This window comes from Amblyomma mixtum, chromosome 2 (genome assembly GCF_055824585.1).
Source record: "Amblyomma mixtum isolate Tamu chromosome 2, ASM5582458v1, whole genome shotgun sequence".
In the NCBI taxonomy this organism is placed as follows: domain Eukaryota; kingdom Metazoa; phylum Arthropoda; class Arachnida; order Ixodida; family Ixodidae; genus Amblyomma; species Amblyomma mixtum.
The window spans coordinates 198,315,444-198,334,484 of record NC_143013.1 but is presented as its reverse complement, the minus strand read 5'-3'; the positions used below and the strand labels follow the sequence as shown (position 1 = coordinate 198,334,484).

The following is a 19,041-nucleotide window of genomic DNA, read 5'->3' as shown; positions in this document are numbered from 1 at the left end:
CTGAGGGCCGCTGCCCTAGTGTCATGGCTCGTTCAGCCAGGCGACGTTGACCACCCACTTTCGAGCTGAGCGGCGCAGGTTCGAGAGTCATCGGTGAGGAGATAGGCTCAAGTGTAAACATATCGTTTTCTCTCTTTAAAGATTATCTACAGATGGAAGTAAAGAGTAAATACAGACACGCTATGCGGCATGCGTAAGTTGCGAAACAATGCGAGAGCAAGCGTCAACGCTGCATACGTTTTTTTTTAAATCTTCCCTTCCATCTCTTCCGCTTATATTTCCTTCCTGGTATGATCCTGGCTTTCACTTGTAAAACGTACTGCTATCGAGCCTTTACTAACCGTACTGCTATCGAGACTATGCTAATGGCAAGTTGTAGTCCCTACAGTCACTCACACAGCATCCGCGAATCGCTTAGGTAAGACGACCGAAGCCATACAATATCTTATACAATATCTTAATAGGCAAATGCTGCACGACGTGGTTCGATCGTAAACCCTGTGATTCACATAAGGGTGGTGCGTAATCGGGGAGCAAAATTGCTGCCCCCCCCCCCCCCTTGCCTCCCCTCGACACTAGGAGTGCATCGTTAGGTGGCCCCCGCATGCAGTTCGGGGCGGTTCGTAGTCTGGAAGGGGGGGAGGGGCTCAGTTACATTTGCCTTTCCTAGTAAATGACGCAGAAAGGGAGCTACCCTCGCGCGATGCTTTTAAATATGATAGAATTAGAGTTGTCGTCACACCTAAACCCTGCCAATGTCCGAGATGAAGTTCGCTGACTGGCCGAAAGACGTCACGTGACCTTGTGAGGTCATCTCAACCTGCCAACCGGGTTGTGAGCAACCCAGTTTCTAGACAGCAACCTATAGAGAGAATAGAAATCAAAAATTGGAAAAAAATTCATATATGCCCAATGTCGCCAGCGTCACAGCATAGCGGATGCCTGCTGTTGCAGCAACCTCTCCTCCTTTCCTCTCACGAAAATTTCTTTCTCCCTCTCTCTCTCTCTCTCTCTAGCAGTACGAATATGGCTGTTGATGGAGCGCAGATTGTACACAAACTGGCGCAACCACACACTGAAGTTGCAACAGAAGTTGCGAAAAACATGAAATATAATCCTATCCCACTTCACTCTTAAGGCAGCTTAAGCGTCATCATCGTTTTTGAGTTGGCGCTGCTCTAGCAATTTCATTAATACGCGTAGCTTCAGGGTTTCCCATAAGCCTTGTGTGAAATGTTTCAGGATTGCCAAATGCGTAATACGGAAACGCGAAATACATTTCTTACACGCCACGCCTCCGTTATTTTCTGATCTCGTGGCTGAGAGCGATTTCACACTGCCTAGCGCCACTCTCGATGGTTAGATCTGCATGGTAAGACCTTCCATGTTGCCTAAAAAAAGGAAGAGCAACAACTATGCCCTGCTGCAAAGTGGGGTCAAACCATGTAAGAAAGCGATTCTGAGTGATTCCTCTACGTCGCTGCGGTTGGGGTTCCGTTTCAAAATGGCAACGCGATAGACCACAGGGGACGTTTGTTCGAGAACGGTGTACGGACCAATAAAGCGACTGAGGAATTTTTCGCACAAGCCTGGGGTTCGCACAGGAGTCCACAGCCACACTTCTTCGCCAGGGATAAAGGACATAGCATGGTAGGTGAAGTCATAGGTGCTTTTCCTGGAGGCTTGGCAGGCGTCCGTATTCAGCCGGGCAATGGTGCGGCAGAAAGCGAGACGGGAAGTAAATTCTTCGTGGGAGAGGGCGGAAGAGGTTGGTGGCGCAGAGAAGATGCTTCGAGGGTGAAAGTTGGTGGGCGGCCGTACACAAGAAAAAACGGCAAAAGCTGGTTGTTCTTATTGCATTGTAAGCAAAGGTAACGAAAGGGAGCATGCTGTCCCACTTGGTGTGGTCGGGCTGGATATACGTGGACAGCATATCTGACAGCATGCGATGAAAGCGTTCTGTGAGTCCATTTGTCAGGGAGTGATAGGGTAAAGCGGTTTTTCGGACAGTTCTAGAAGCATGAAGAACTTCGGCAAAGACGTTGGAGAGGAATGATTTGCCGCGGTCACTGATAAGGACACTAGGAGCTCCATGGCGCAGTAGTATGGCATTCAGGAAGAAATAGGCAATTTCAGAAGCAGAGCCGGAAGGAACGGGGGCCGTTTCAGCGTACCTAGTTAAGTGGCCGATATATATACCCCTCCCATCTCAGGCAGGGTCTCAGCATCTCAGTTGTGGTCAATTTGTGCACTTCGATCCTCACAGCCCTGGTATACTGCTCCTATCATGTCTGCACCCTCAATCTTCTTACCATGTTTTGTTCACATGCGAGGATCGCTGATGCCCCTTGTCTCCTTAGTCATCTGTGATAGCATTTCAATAAGTGATCCAAGTGACGCCACGTAATCTTTGGACCATTCTTAAGCAGCCATGGCTGTCAATCCTCTGGCTTAATTACGGTTTCGGGCATCCTCCTAACCCCAATGTGTGGTTTCAAGATACTCTCTTTGTAGGCAGAGCCTACGCATTGTATGTGAATTTCGGTATTATATGACACCTTGGTCTTGGTCTAGCAGCAGACACTCCATCTCCAGCATGGTGTTTGAGGTACAAGGATGCCCACCAACGGCTGGTCATGAAGGTCAATTTTTGTCCTGAAGTGTACTTGTGGAAATTGTCTACTGCATATTGCATAGTCTGGTGTTTACGATAAAGTTGCGCGTAATTGCACTTTGCTGCGCCTAATATACTTGCTAAAGTAGTATATGGATTTCTGCTCCAAACAATTTTGCATGAGCATGCGCCCACATCGTACGACAATTCATCGTATGAAGCCAGGACAGGATTGGTCACATCATAGTATGCAAGCAATGTGCGCTTCAAAGGTAACTTTATTATCATATCAGCAGCTTTTGCTAAGAAAAGTATCCTAATAGACTGGAATGCCTAGAAATAATTGCGGGGTCTGCTTGCCTGTCAATTCGATGGTCCCTACAATTTCTCTAACATTGCCCTCATTTGCGTCTAAATCTGCAGTATCAATGTTTTGACCAATGAATAGGACTTTATTTGCTCCATACTGACTCAGACATGTTTAGATAGAAGTTTGTCCTTGCCAGTCATTGCAGCACCATTGCGAGTCAGTCTCGCAGTTGCGAGTCAGTGCTGTACACCTAAATTGTACAATGATGCTAGTTCAACCTCTGTTACAGGTTGGCGTGCGATAACAGGCCTCCATATCATGTTCGAAGATTAGCTCCTTGATGACGTAACCAATTTTGGATAATATGGTAGTGATGTTCTTATCTTCCGTTTCTGGAACGCACTTACGTTTTGAGAGTATTCTTCAATGCGGACATTGTCTTTCAAAGTTCGCATTTTTCTTAACAAGATCCATAAGCATTTCAGCACCTGCCTGGTTCTCTGTGGTTAATTTAGAATTCTTTGCTACAGGAGGAGTAGCAGACTGCATTAAGAGGGTTTCAAATTGGGCTAGTTGGTAGATAACATGGTCAAACATAATTGCGCTTTTGAAAAGACGGGACAAAACAGGGACGACACAAACTCTCGTGCGCAAACTGTCAACTGAAGTTTTATTGCGATGAACACACATATATAAGCTTACCGCATGGAATCGGGAAAAAAGGACTTTTGTAAGTGACCCCTCGGTTTTGCTTTCCAAACAGGAAATGCAACTCTTGGATCACTGTGAACGATTGTAATCCAATCAGCTGGGACAAAATCTCTTTTTTTGCTTGTTGACATGATTGAAAAACTGCTGTTTAACTCCGTTTTTTTTGGTGCTTTATGTTATGACGTGAAGCTTATATATGTGTGTTCATCGCAATAAAACTTCAGTTGACAGTTTGCGCACGAGAGTTTGTGTCGTCCCTGTTTTGTCCCGTCTTTTAAAAAGCGCAATTATGTTTGACCAGACTACATTGTTCACTACATGGCTGTGCTGTCGGGCACAAAGCCACGAAAACTGTGCACAGCACCGGCAGATTCCACAGTGTTCCATTGTCTCCTGGTCATCTTTTTATGCTCATTGCATATCAAGCATGCTTACAGGGATGAATTCAACCGCAGCCATCGCCGCTGTTCTTAATGTTATTGTTCGCTCGCTCTTTGAAGCACGATTAGCCCTGGTGCCGCAGCAAGGCTTCTGGCCGTGTTCGAGCGGAGTACGGTAAAAGAATCGTCAGTTTGTGAAGAATTACATGAATTAAACTCAAAAGAGCTACTACTGGGGCTAGTTGGAAATACATACTTGAAGGAATTGGTGAGCGCTAAAAAACCACGGAAAAAGGACGAACACACAGGACGAAGCGCTTTCTAACAACTGTTTTAATCTCAAAAGGAACATGACTATATACACACATTTGACGTCTTATCATGCACAGAAGAGGGAGGTACGCACGCGCTGACAAGAATAAACAGTTGTTAGAAAGCGCTTCGTCCTGTGTGTTCGTCCTTTTTCCGTGGTTTTTTAGCGCTCACCAATTCCTTCAAGTATGAATTAAACCGTTCTTTTCCAGTATACGCATTGTAGCAACGATAATAAAAAGTCAGAGAGGCTGCACTTGCGTTGTCAAAGTGTCAGCATTTGTCACATGCGGCCAATACCACAGTGCTCAAGAGTGTTCTTCTAGAGGCCCATGTACTGTGCGATGTCAGTGCACGTTAAAGAACCCCAGGTGGTCGAAATTTCCGGAGCCCTCCACTACGGCGTCTCTCACAGCCTTAGTCGCTTTAGGACGTTAAACCCCATAAACCAACCAAACCAAACAACCAATCAAGAGTGCTCGCCACGGCATTTCCATCGTGTCGGGTGAGTTTTGAGCCATGTTTGGTTACAGAGGAGCCGTCGCCCGCTACATTCCGCTTCCGCAAACTGCCGAGCGCGCGAATAAGTATTCCCGCCGTTTTATGTCTCTCTGTCACCAGCACCAATTCGCTAAGTGACCACTTTGCTTCGGAAGAATTGGCCAATGTGCCTGCGTATATCTCCGTTGTCACGTAACAATACCATGAACGAAAAATACGCGGTTTTTATTGCCGCTATGACAGCGTACAAATCAGGCCCATGGCTTTGCCGAACGATGCCACCAAAGGCGGTCTGCATGACACCTTCTGCGACATCCGCTTATAGATCGAGTCATCTACACTCCGGGCAACCCCAGGTCCGGATCGCACCAGGAGTAATAGATTTGGTACTTGGGCGACGAGCCACAGTTCTCGTTGTAGATAAAGTCGCAGCAGTCTCCACTCTCTTGGAATGTGGACACCCGGCGCCAGTAGGTGCAGCCGTATCCTGGGGAGTTAAACCGTTTGAGTAGGCCGGTGTGAGGAAAGGGACCATGTGAGCTGATTTTGAAATAGGGAAAGAACTGGTAATCACTTCGTCCTCCTTAGATAAGATTAGAGTGCTTAAATAACCTTAAGAATAGGTAGTGTAGTAACAAACTCGACAAAGACGCCTAACAGCTCCTTTTGAGGCAGCTGTAGTATACTGAAATTAGATTGTGGAATGGCTCCCAGTATAGCAGTGGCAGGGACATTACTTTAATATACTGTGCTGGATACGTTCGGTACTGAATATTTTTAGAGAAGGCAGCAAAAAAAAAACCTATTGAGAAAAAGAGAAAACATGCAAAAAGCGCTCGTGAGTCTCTTAATTTTTTCGCCCCCTTTTATCGGGCTGTTTTATTTGACAACTTGACGTTCATCCAATCTGAAACGCGAAGTGAACTAGAATAGAGATTATAAAGAAAAGAGAAGGACGTGATAATCTCTGATAAGACTTTGACATTCAGTCGACATCATACACGTATGAAAAATAACTACAAACGTGTAAACAGTGGCGACAATATTAGCTTCAAGTGACGGTAATTTTGCGTGGTGCTCGAAATATATGTGCTCGTTTTTAACACGCACCAATAGTTCAGGAGATAATTTAGCTTGAGAATGGCCCTGTAAAGATTAACAGTGCCGCCGGCAGGCAAATTGTATTATAGGAAGTTTCAGCAATGTCCAACTGCTTAATTGTCAACCCTTGGTGCGTTTTTTCAGAACGAAAGTGAAAAGAAAAAAAAAAACACTTCAGGGGACACTAATCTCCGCTTTAAGGTAACGGCTCAACAGCGTTAACGGGTCCCTTCAGCAGCCTGGTTTCCTCTTTGCTTAGCACATCGCAGCCACATACACCGTTCCATCTTTCACCATCACATAGCGCTTAACCTACGTCCTCTTGAGAGTAAAATGCGATAGAGTTAGAAATTCCTTCCGAGCAAGTGCTCCAACTCTGCTTCCTAGGTTCTGCCAAATCTCCATGTAGTGGAATTTGTCGTTTTCTAGGTTTGCATTCGTAAAACGCGGAGCACTCTTATACCACTACTGGCGCAGTGGTGCAGTGTTTGAACGATGAGCCACTGCTCCGGCAGGTGACTGTTTCGAACAGCCACTGGTGGGGTTTGTGACACCCACGTTGGTCTTCCTAAGCAAAATGTCGCGACCAATAATTCATTCAACTGCCACCTGCCACGGCGGGCGGTTTGCTAACAATCGCATGGACAGGCTGTGTTCTGGTCATAACATCACGTTACCTAGTTGGCATTTGGGCCACCTGCTTTTCTGGACACGCAAATGACGGCGACGCCGTAGTTAGGACTGCACTAATATGTTTATGTTACCGGCTCGATAAAAGTAAAGACAGATTCCTCTGAAGCCGCCGGTTTCTAATTTATCAAGATATACTGACAAAGAGCCAAAATTCAGCAGCCATATGCGCTCTGCAGTTATTAAGATTGCTTGTACTCACCGTTATCAGCATAGCGGTGGCGGGCGATGAAACACGTATCACAGTCCGTATAAATCACGTTCCACTCTTCCTGAACGAATTGGGAACCTTGGCGATGTAAACACAGAAAACAAATATGCTTTACGTTGGTGCTAGTAGAAAGTTCTAAACGCGTGTTGTGCATCTTGGAATTTATAGGTGCAGAATGTTCGTAAAGGAATACATTTTTAGAGTTCGTATCGGCCACAGCGCATTTAGTTTTTCATGTTTTCCTTCTTGCTGGCTCCTCTGACTTGTATATGACTCATCGCAAGGCCTCATAGGCACAAGTAACCGTAGTGTTCTCTTCCCACGCGCACATTTTGGTGAAGTATTACGCTTTGAAGTATTACGTCATAATTCCACCAGGTAGTTTCAGGTGGCACTCGAATACAACGAGCCGCCGCGGTGGCTCGGTGGCTATGGTGCTCGGCTGCTGTCCCGAAAGACGCGGGTTCGATCCCGGCCGCGGCGGTTGAATTTCTTTGGAGGAGAAATTCGAGGCCCGTGTACTGTGCGATGTCAGTGCACGTTAAAGAACCCCAGGTGGTCGAAATTTTCGGAGCCCTCCCCTACGGCGTCTCTTATAGCCTTAGTCGCTTTGGGACGTTAAACCCCATAAACCAACCAACCAAACGAAATACGACGAAGTTGGAGACACTCTCGCGATCTTCGGTCTGGGAGTTGGCTGAACAGCTCTTGACTCTCTGTCTGCCCTTTTCTTTTTGGGCACTCCCCTGTTTTCGTCACAGTTCTGGTGGAGGTGCTGGGACTTCAGCCTCTCGAGGTCGCACGCACCTACGCGCACCGACACCGTGATTTTGCCCGTGCACACGCCAGTGCATCGCGTCAGAAGGACAAACCTGGGCCTTCCTCCCATTCATGGGCTCTAAGAGTCCCCCTCGACAAAGAACCTACGGGAAGCCATGCAAAGCACCACATCAGCAATACAAGGTACTACGGTTTACACTCTTCAGAACCCTCGAGTGCCGAAGTCGATCCATGGTACTCCGAACGAAGACCTCGAGGACTTGCTCGCTCAGTTTGAACGAGTCGTGTTCTATAATCAGTGGAACGGCAAATTAAATCTACGGAATACCACATCCTCTCTGGAGGACGGTTCTTTCACATGATATTAGAACCGAAAAGACATTTTGACATCTTGGCCTTAATTTCGCCGTCGTATATTCAAAGCATACGAGTATATCAGCATGGATCGGCGCGGACGAGCAGAACGGGCTCTACAGGCCCGAATACAGATGCGAAACGAGTCAGTTACGATGCATGTGGAGGACATGACGAAGCTCTTTCGACGAGCTGATCTGACCATGTCTCAAGTTAAAAAGCAGCGCCACCTAACGCATGGGGTTAAAGAACAGGTTTTTGCTGGTCATGTGCGCAGCCCACGAACTACTGTAACCGCGTTTCTAACGGAGGAGGTCACAATAGAAAAGGTCCGGCAGCAGCACTCGGCTGTCTAAGAGACCGGTCCTCGCCGCGACTGCTGCCGATCCTCTTCCAGCCGTCGCCGACAACTCCGACTTCATCCGTGATGTTATTCGAACCACTGTACGCGAGGAGCTTTAGAAGTTTTGTGGCACATCTCAACCAGTGGGTGGTTCTCGCGCAGATGACATCCGCGAAGAGGTTCAGCAAGTCGTGTGGCCTACACTACACGTTGCTGAAGGGCAAAGTGTCTGTGCTCCTAACTAGGCTCGTCAATTGAAAAAAACCAGTCACAAAAGACGAGGGACAAGTGAAGGAGTGTACACTCCTTCTCTTGTCCCTCGTCTTTTGTGACAGTTTTTTTTTCTCAATTTACAATGCACTAACTGGCCCGCATTTCAACCCTTCTAGCGTCGTCAGACTTAACGCCGAGGCCCTCCGAAGCTCAGCTCCAGTTAGAGCTTCATTGTCTGCCTTACCCCAAGTACCACCAACCCAGTACGTGGTCGTCCAGCACCCAACGCAGTATATTCCCCTCCAACAGCCAACGCAGTACTTGCCACTGTAACAGCCAATGCAGTAAGTGCGGCCACCGCGACCACTCCTACCGAAAATGGACGTGTGGCGGGCCTCCGACAACCGGCACCTTTGCTACCACTTTGGGCGAACTGGTCACATTTTCCGGTGGTGTCCGTATCGAGAACTCGGACTGGAGGGTTTTTCCGCCGACGTGCCTAGACCCGTGTTCGGTCAACGGCCCCGTATTATTGAAGATTACCTCGCACAACAGCGGGTTCCGATGGCACGCCGGCAATCCAGGTCACCATTCCCACGCCGATCATTACCTTCAACAGCTGACAACTTCCTGCGAGCCCGGCTTGGACGCTCGCCAAATCCCCGCCGGGAAAACTGAACAGAGACACCTCCGCGGGCAGGGCCGCTTAAAATTGATGCGCTGAAGACCCTTTCATGCGAACTGACGGGGATATTAGAGCAGCGACGACAGCATCTTATTCACAAGACCAGCTATCGCTTGACAACCCTGTGTATATTGATGCTCACCACGTCAGCGCCTTGTTGAACACCAGAGAAGACTTTTCGATTTTAAGCGGGAAACTGGCAGCGCTTCTTAAGAAGGTTATAACACCATGGTCTAGTACGCAGATACGCACGGCTGGTGGTGACGTCATTATTCCTATTGAACAGTACACAGCTAGAATCAAAATTCGTACCTCTACGTTTGTTGTCAGCTGCGTCGTTCTCCGGGAATGTTCTTTTCATTTTATTCTCGGTGTCGGCTTCCTGCAGGAATATGGTGCCATCATCGACCTTCGGCAACGAACGGTCACGTTGTCAACGGAGAAAGAGGCTGACAGCCTCACTGGCGGTCAACGTACCTACGCCCTGCGAGTTTCAACCGAGTGTGTTTCGATACCCCCCGCTCCAGCGTTTTTGTCAGTGCCGTGTGCGACGGGCTACGTGACGGGCCAGTAGTTACTGAAGGTAACCTTTCGCTTTTATTTTCCTACGGCGTCTGTGCAGCTCGAAGCTTAATTCTTCTCCACAACAATTACTCTAAGCTTCTCGTCACGAACTTTACAAGGGAATCTCTCCATTTCTATTGCTCTACTGCCATCACGTTCGCTGAGCAGTTTCAGAAGGCTCTGACGTTATTCTAAATGCTTTGAAGTTATTGACGCTTCGGGTGTTCCCCATGACCGTATCGATGCCAGCTCTGACTTTTCGGCCTGTCAATAACGTGACCTGCGTGCCTTGCTACTGGAGTGCGCCGCATGCTTCGGCTGATCATGGAACGTTCGGCAAAATTCTATCACCAAGCACCGCATCTTAACGTCTGACGATGTTCAGCCTATTCGACAACAGCCGTGTACAGCATTTCATTCAAAGAACGTGAGGCAATCCCGACACAAGTATGGGAAATGCTTGATGATGGTGTTATTCAGCCGTCTAAGATTACATGGTCGTCGCCGGGGGTCCTGGTTAAGAAAAATGATGGCACGGTACGCTTTTGAATTGATTACATGAAGCTGAATGACATAACAAAAAAACATCCATTGCCCCTTATCGACGACTCCCTCACCCTGCGTCGCGACGCCAAGTTCTTTTCCTCCATCGATTTAAAAAGCGGTTACTGGCAGATCGAGGTAGACGATCGAGACCGAGAAAAAACGGAGTTTTTCACCCGATGGCTTATATGTATTTAAGGTGTTGCTTTTCGATCTGTGTTCAGCGCCTGCGACGTTCCAGCGAATGATGTACACCGTACTTGCTGGCTTGAAATGGCAAACCTGTTTAGTTTATTTTGCGCGAAGTAATCGTGTATTCAGAAGCATTTGACCATCTTAACCGGCTGTGAACCGTATTCGATCCTCTTCTCTCAGTTAATTTAACACTAAGGCTATAAAAATGCAACTTTGGTTCATCATCATCATCATCATCAGCCTCCCTATGACCACTGCAGGGCAAAGGCCTCTCCCATGTCTCTCCAATTAACCCTGTCCTTCGCCAATTGCGGCCACCGTATTCCCACAAATTTCGTAATCTCATCTGCCCAGCTGACAAAACAGGCGCTGTAGCAGAATTTCCTATTCCTATCACGAAGAAAGCAGTCTCACAGTTCTTGGACCTTTTCGCCTGCTATCGCCGTTTCATGGCTGATATTTCCAAGATCGCCGAACCCCTGACGCGTATGACAAGCAATGATGGCCCGTTCGTCTGGTCTGCCGAGCAACAAGAGGCATTCACCGAGCTGCACCAATGTCTGCATAGCCCCCCTGTCCTTGCACACTTTGATGAGGATGCTGCCACCCGAATTCGCAGCGACTCCAGCAACGTCGGTCTAGGTGCTGTTCTTGTCCAGCACCGGGAAGGCATGAAAAAAGTGAACGTTTGTGCCAGCCGTACTCTTCCTCGGGCCGAAGCAAACTACTCAACTTCCGAAAAAGAGTGTCCCGATGTCATTTGGGCAATGATGAAATTCCGAACCAGCTTTGCGGCCGCGCAATTAAGGCTGTGACGGACCACCTTTCTTTGTGTTAGCTGGCTAGTATCAGTGACAAATCCGGGCGTCTTGCAGGGTGGAGTCTCTGTATGTAGAAATTCGATTACTCCATCGTTTATAAATGTGGACAGAAACCCGAAGATGCTGACACAATGTCGCGTGCACCCGTGGCGTTGGCTTAGGACAATACAGACGACGACATCCATTTTCTTGGCATCATCAGTACCTTTGATTTAAAGGTCTGGCAACGTACTCATGCCGACCTAAAACCTGCGATCGACTATCTGGAGCGCCTCAGTTCTCATGTACCCCGACTGCTCTCTAAGAGCCTGTATTCCTCTTGTACGCGCGACGGAATCCTCTACAAGGAAAGCGTCGGCACCAGTGCCTAAGCCTATCTACTGGCCATCTCTGCCGATATACCCGACGAAATCCTTCTTGCTTCTCATGATGAGCTCACCTCTGGTCGCATGGGCTTTGCATGCATTCTCACCAGAGTGCGCCAGTCGTACAACTGGCCCAAACTTGTTGCTTGGGGCTTGCCGCCAGTGCCAGCGACGCAAGACATCACCATTCAAGCTAGAGAGTTTCCTCCAGGCCCCCGCCCCTGTTTTCGCTACAAATACATTGCTCCAGATACTCTATTAGTCCGCTAATTTGATAGTAGCTAACTAGAAGAAAAGCATGGAATTCACCAAGGAAGACAAAGCCATGATTAGCATCGAATACTTACCTTCATCTGGAACGAATGTGCCCAAGTTTTTGCCATTATAGCAAGGCGTGGAAGACAGGGTATATCGACCGGACCTGAAAAATGCGCGATTCACTCTTAATTGCAACTCAGATGAAGTTGTATTAAAAGTTCAGTCGTGTTTGCCCAAGCGCTCTCGCAATATGCGACAGGTAATTCGATCTATGTAAGTTTAGTCGCACTAAATCGTTGAGTAATTCGGAGGTCGTGGGTTCGGATCCCACCGGCGGCATGTGGTTGTTTTTTCTTCTGCTTTTCTAATCAATTAGCTTTAAGAGACAACATATTCAGTAATGTTCTTACTTGATCAATACCACAAAAAAATAAGAAAAATCCCCTGTGCTTCTTGGTTTCTGTGGCTGTTGGATTCTCTCAAATCGTTGAGCAGTTTTTAAAAATGTATTTTCAGACATCGAGTGCCTGGACTCTGCAGCTATAACGTTCGGATGTTCTAAACGAGGTAACAGCTTTAGTGCCCTGACGGCCACACTTTGAACAGAGCGAAAATTAAGGTTCCCCTGTACTGAGGATGCGGCAAATTAGCTCCACGCGCACTTTGCTGCGGCACCGTAGCAGCGCACGGTAAGCTTTAGGAACTCAATGCGAATTAGCATCAATCCTGTCGTGACAGTCATTTTTGGACAGCATACGTTATTGAAAGGACCACACATCTTTGAAGTGCACCACTACTGCGTGGAGTTCACGTATGTATTTGACATGTTTCCGATAACCTATAATTATTTCTGTGTAATAAATCAGATCACTTCGCTGCGAAGTATGGCAACCATCAAGGTATACATGCGAAATTAAACAGCAATTAATAATAACCGTAACTTCTTTATTTCCATCAGTGATGCAGGGTACTGCGGGTAAAAGTTGTTTTAGAGGCAACCGTCTTGTCTGGAGCCCGCAGCCTCCTTTACAGCACAAGCAACGATTGAGCAGGAAATAAGACATACATAGCAGATGACTACGTGTAAAATATGAACGAAAATAAAGACGAAAAAGCGGAAATTGCATGAAAAATACTCTCAAATTGTTTAAGATAGAATGAGCGCCAAAAAGTTCACGCAATGCTAGTAAGCGAGATGCATAAGAAGAAAATAGAAGAAATGATTAGATGAAGGATATTCTTTTTTTAATGCATTAACTAGGTGAATAAATTATTTCCGTTATCATTTCAACTGTGATTATTTGCCCGAAACCGAACAAAGTAGAACTCCATGGCACAGGTAGTACACGAACCCACGACCTCCGCATACGGCATACAGTGTTCTGCACCCTCTGCTACTGCGGCAGCTGTCTCCACTTCTAAGTTGGTATGTGTTCGATTTATACGTAGGTCGACCATACTGCCGGAAGTGTAACGCTTAGTCATACCTCAGGTTTCACGCAGAACGAAGCATAACGGGTGCTCAAGATGTGCATGCTTAGTCTGTCCAGTGGGCACCCCTTGAGTGCTATAGCAATGAGGCGCAGGATAAAAAAAAAAAAACCACTTCACAGAAATTTGTTCTTTGAATATACGTAGTTGTATCCTCGACCCCCATGGCGCTAAGTGCCTTTGCTCATCAACATGCTGTTTTGTTAACACATTCGTCCCTTTTCCTTACACTGATGCGTTTCCAGTGGTTCCGTAAGTGTAAATCACTGGTGTGGAGAAATTCTCGTATGTTCCGTATCTTTGAAACTTGACGCATTTGGACGCTCCTCCGAAGTCGGAGTCGTAGTAGTAATTTCTGTATATCTGGTACCACTCTCCGACATCAGGATAGCACTGCGAATGAGAGAACAATGAATGCTATTTGTTAGCCCCAGGAAAACCTTCGGCCAAATATTGTGAAGGAAATGGGGTCGCGTATGAAAGGTTAAACTCATTTTTCTACACTGTCAGGATAAAAATGGTTCGTTTTTGAGTGACTGCGATTTAAGGGCTCATATTTGCAGCGACACTAGTGTTGGGGCAACTAGCGTTCCCCGTACACTTTGCAAGTGCGTGCATAAACTACTGTTTGGACTGTGGATGCGCCCGATCAGCCTGCATGCTCCTGAATGGGAAGAAGTGTAGACACGAGCGCCGCATCAGGATTCGAGCAATAAACCAGTTCTGAAGGGGCAGCCTTTCGGTATGTCGCGTGTTATGTCTTTCGTGATTACGCGACATTGCGACAGTGGTGATCAGTACTATGGACCCAGCCGATACTACTGATGCCGCCTCGACCGCGCAGCTTGATGTCCCTGCTCGCCCTTGAGTCTTCATGGGTTACTATACGGTCAAGATCTCCCTTCGAGAGACTTGCATTTTTTTGCCATTAAGATGATGATGCTCCGGCTTGTAATGCTGTCTGTGCGCCACCTGAAGATGTCCTGTCTCGTAACCTCATAGGAGCACTGAGCATAACTCTATCGAATCTTTATTGTTGGGCAAATCTCATGATCCTTCTATTTTAGGTGTATGGATTGAAGAAAAGTTATGGCCCGATGAAACATCTCAGGAGACAATTAAGCTGGATTTGTCCTCGATGCTTACTTTGATGCTTTCACTCTACCGAGTGCTTTTTGTCAAAGCCTTGGCTTGACACACGCGGCACAATTTTTCTTGATGGTGAAGGTGCGCGGAGATGGGTCGACAGTGGTGGTGGATGGATGCGAGCTTCGTTGCTGTGTCGGTGGGGTGAGATGGGGAGAAGGCTGGAGCTTCTCGAGGGAAGCTGTCTTTCTCACCGCGTCTCTGAATGTGATTTCACCATAGCTTTTTTAACGGGAGAGCATTAGGAGGGCCATGAAGGGGAAATACTGAAAGATATGTATGGCGGCTGCACAGCCACCATAGTCCTACATAAAGAAAATAACAAAACTCCAAGAAGGAAGAATGCTAGGCAAGGAGCCAGAATCGCTGCAGTGTTATTAACTGCTTGCTTACAGGAATTATAAAGAGGCGTGGGTTGGGAAGAGTTGGGATAAGAGTTAATGGTAAATACATTAGAAGCCTGTGATCCGCTGACGATATTTCCTTTCCAAGTCACTCAGGGGACGAATTGCAAAGCATGATCACTGATTTACACAGATAAAACAGAGCGGTGAGTGTAGATATTTATATGTAGGAAAATAAAGTAATATTTAACAGCCTCGGAAGGGGACAGCAATGTCCGATAGTAGTGAGGCGCTGAAAGTGGTAAAGGAATACATTGAATTTGGGCAGCCAACAAAGGGTGCTGCGCACGCGCAAACAGGGACCAGGTGTACCAGGTCTGCGCAACAATTAGCCAAGGTGCCCTGTAAACAGTAAATTACGATGGCCCGCTTCATAGTCTTGAAACTTTAAGAAAAAACAAATAGATGTTTAAATATCTGAAAATCGGGATAAGTGGCACTTCTGCAGCATTGATGTCAGCAGTGCTACCCAATGTTTAGGGTTGTCCACACTTAGAACACGCCAGCGCATGGCCGCACTATTCTGAGGGCCACCGCGTGCGACACAGTCGCTCATCGCAGCAAAGTGGCGCAGGAGAAGGTGTACCTGGACGTGGTGCTTCGCGTCATCTGCCACTTCGCTTCGATGCGCAGCCGTTTCGGACGCAGTGACCGTCCAAAAAGCCCGGCCATGCGCTAGCGCGTTCTAACTAAGAGTGGACGACCCTGTTCATAGGGTGTCCCATAGTTTCAAGAATGCGGTCAATCGCTACTGTGAGCCGGTTGTCGTTTCCGTCTCGTGCAAATTGGCCTCATTGTGCCCTCGGATCATGTCCGAAAGAGAGTATGGCGGACTGCTTGAGGTGTCATGCCACTCTTTTTGTCAAGTGCCTGCGGAGTGTTCTCTCAAAAGTCCCTCTAACCTGTGGTAGTGTAAACATCGGTCACAAGGGCCGATGTTTAAATGATCGTTTAAGAGAACATCAACTTTCATTGAAGTCAAAAACTGGGTTTACCCCGGCATTGCGGCGCATGCCAGGATGCGTCGCGCAATAAGCCGTGACCAGCCGTGATAAGCCGTGAGAAGCCGCGACCAGATACCACATGAGCTAGCGGAGGTGTTTTTCATAAAAAAAAAGAAATGATGTGTAATCAACTTGCATAAAAAAGAAGGCAGGTTTTACGCGACAGCGTATGGAGCGTAGCAGTATTCGGCACCGCTTGTCGGAAATAATTCGGGGCTGCGTAAAAAAAAATTGCATCATGGTAATTTGTAGTTCTGGATTGGGGTGTCATTGGCGATGAAGAGTTAAGGAAATCATCGTAATGAATAGATTGATTAAAGTAATAAAAAATTGAAAAAGGAAGATTCGAAAGTGTAAAAATGCTCAGAATGAAAATCCACATGCTTGATGATGATAACTAAGAAAATTAAGTGTGTGGAAATGATCGATTCTTAATTCATAGAATTGAACAAAAGTAAAAATTAGTTCATTTGCATTACCACCACGTGAAACACACTATCGCGTTCCACTATTGAAGGCAAATCTTAAGCGTCCTCCAATTTTTCGGACTGCGTTTAGACATTGAAATGACGGTTTGAAGCTATAAAAGGTGTGTCTTTTTTTCGTACAAAAATAAGCTGCGACTCTACGCTTGTTGTGTACCCTTCTCGTCCTTTTTTTGTACGTGCGCACTCCCCTTTGTTGACCATGATTGACTGGCACGCCCGAAAAACCGCGCTTCCTTCAATTAAGGTGGGTACCGCAGATCTGGGTCACGAGAGTGAGACAACAGGAAGAATAAGATTTGCGTGAAGCGCATTTGGCAGATGCTATCAGATTACGAATGGTGTTTTACCAGTATTCCTAATGAGAAAAGTATACAACAGCTGTACCTTGGGGTAGAAATTTGGAGGTTCAGTTTCAACTGAAACTGGGAACAACGCAGCCAGCTATGAACAGCAGAATGGTAAGCGTAACGCAGAGAGGAGGCGAGGCGAATAGAGTGGGCCAGGGAACAAACGAGAGTTGGTGAAACCCAGGGTGACATCAAAAAGAAGAAATGGTCATGGGCAGGACATGTAGGGGAAGCAACTTAATGGATCGTCGTTCAGGGTAATGCACCGAATTCGTAGAGGGGGGGGGGGGGGGGGGGCGGAAAGATTATGGCGGGTGAGATTATGGAGTCTACGGGGATAATCTGCCCGCGGCTAGCACAGGGTTAATAAAGAATATGGGAGAAGCTTTTGTGTGGCGGTCCGCGTAGTCAGGCTTATGATGCGTTAGGAATCAGGAGAGAATCAGAATTTTAATATATCTGAACAGGAATAGAATCAGAATTGGAACAGATTAGTGAGTCCAAACAGTGGAATGAGAATTGTATTAAAATCAGAACTGGGAGAGATTGGCGAACTGAAGACAAATACTCCGCATCAATCCAATTGATAGGCATTAAATTTTGTCGCGCTGCTGCGCGGGCGTATAGTGAGAGAAGGCCCTGTGTAGGGTCAAAGTGGACGGGTTGGTTCGTAGTGGGCGGCGGTTTTGAAGGGTAGAGTTCGATGGGCGGATGGTGGATTGTGCTTATAGATGGGGTTAAGGGTGAGAAGCTCGGTGTGTAGTGCTTCCGGAGGGTGGAGGTCGGAGGGTGAAGGTCTTCGTCTGGGGGCTTCGTTTGGAGGGGGGGGGGGCGTATGGTGAGTTGTAGAGTACTAATGCTTTTGCACGAAAACTGAAGATTCGGTTAAAAAAATGCTCCTCATCTGGGTCATCCTTTGCCCTTCCAAAGCATAGAGGGAAATGAGCGAACCCGAAATGTTTAGCTATTAGCGAAGATGAGAAAAGATAAGATCCTCACCCTGCTTTGTTCCTGGAACGCTTGAAGATCGCCGCGCATTTCTGGGTAGTAAAGTCCCTCAGCCAAAGTCAGCAGGACCTGAACGAAAAGGAAGGTAGAAATCTTTTGGAACATGTCGTCGATAAGAAGCCTCGCTACGCGAGGTTTAGCGGACTATACGTGGCTCTCGCGTCAGCGACCGTTCTTTTAAAACTTGGAAGCAGGAGAGGCTGAGAAGGAAGAGAGAGTACAAGGTTATTACCGGACAGTTTGCGATTGCAGGGGTGAGCCGCATCACACGAGCAACACAGAGGACAATGGATCTTTGTGCACGGTGAGGCTTTCAAGCAGAAATAAGCACCATCATCCGGCCTATAACTACAGGAGATTTAAATCGCTTGCAAGACAGGATATGCAGAAAACCTCAATAACTAGACTGCGCCAACGCTTAACGTTCCTGTTCCATTTTTCTAGTGCGAGTTGAGAATTACCGAGGCATATCATGCGTTCGTAGGCAGTTTTGAAGTCAGTACACGATGCCGACAACTGCAAAAATGCATCACCATTCTTGTAGGAGTGGTCACTAAAACACTGTCTCACAGGGAAGAAAAGATGAAGGGAATGGAAAGGGGCGCGTATTGGTGACATCTTGTTTGGATGTGATCTCGCAAAACGTGCATTAGTGAGAACGTGTAGTTTGTTTTGTTTAGGGGGGTTGAACGTCCGAAAGCGATTCAGGCTTTCAGGGACGCCGTAGTGAAGGCCTCCGGAAATATCGACCACCTGGGGATCGTTAACTGTACTGACATCTCACTCTAAGCCAGCCTCTACAATTTCGCTTCCATCTTAATTCGACCGCCGCGGCCGGTATCGAATTGGCATACTTCGGGTCAGCAGCTTAGAACCATAACCACTGCGCCACCGCGGCGGCATCAGTGAAGGTGTATCACTATGGTATAAATTAGAATTTTGGATCATGTCAGCATAAACCCCTCCGTGTATACGTCACGGACAAAACCCATTAATCGAAAAACGAGCAAGCCAATCAGCGTACCCATTATTCGGCTACTGCAGATAATGATTCGCTCTTGTACAAGTTGCACAAAAAAGCTACCGATTTTAATCGCCAATAATTAATCCAAAACTTAGCTGATTTCTGTATTCAAGTGCAGCCCCTGAGAAGTAGCTGAATAATTACAAAATGTTCAAATAATGATAAATTAATTTTCTTC

General features: G+C 46.9%; 1 protein-coding gene across 1 annotated transcript; it reads right to left on the bottom strand.

Moving 5' to 3' along the window:
• Positions 1 to 5,163: 5,163 nt before the first annotated feature.
• Positions 5,164 to 17,944, bottom strand: LOC149362162 (uncharacterized). The gene is made up of 5 exons (XM_089568233.1): positions 17,831 to 17,944; positions 13,672 to 13,835; positions 12,041 to 12,114; positions 6,822 to 6,908; positions 5,164 to 5,315 (listed from the first exon to the last, which is right to left on the bottom strand). Exons 1-5 carry the CDS (start codon positions 17,942 to 17,944, stop codon positions 5,164 to 5,166), a joined length of 591 nt encoding a protein of 196 aa, XP_089424359.1.
• Between the last annotated feature and the right edge of the window lie 1,097 nt (positions 17,945 to 19,041).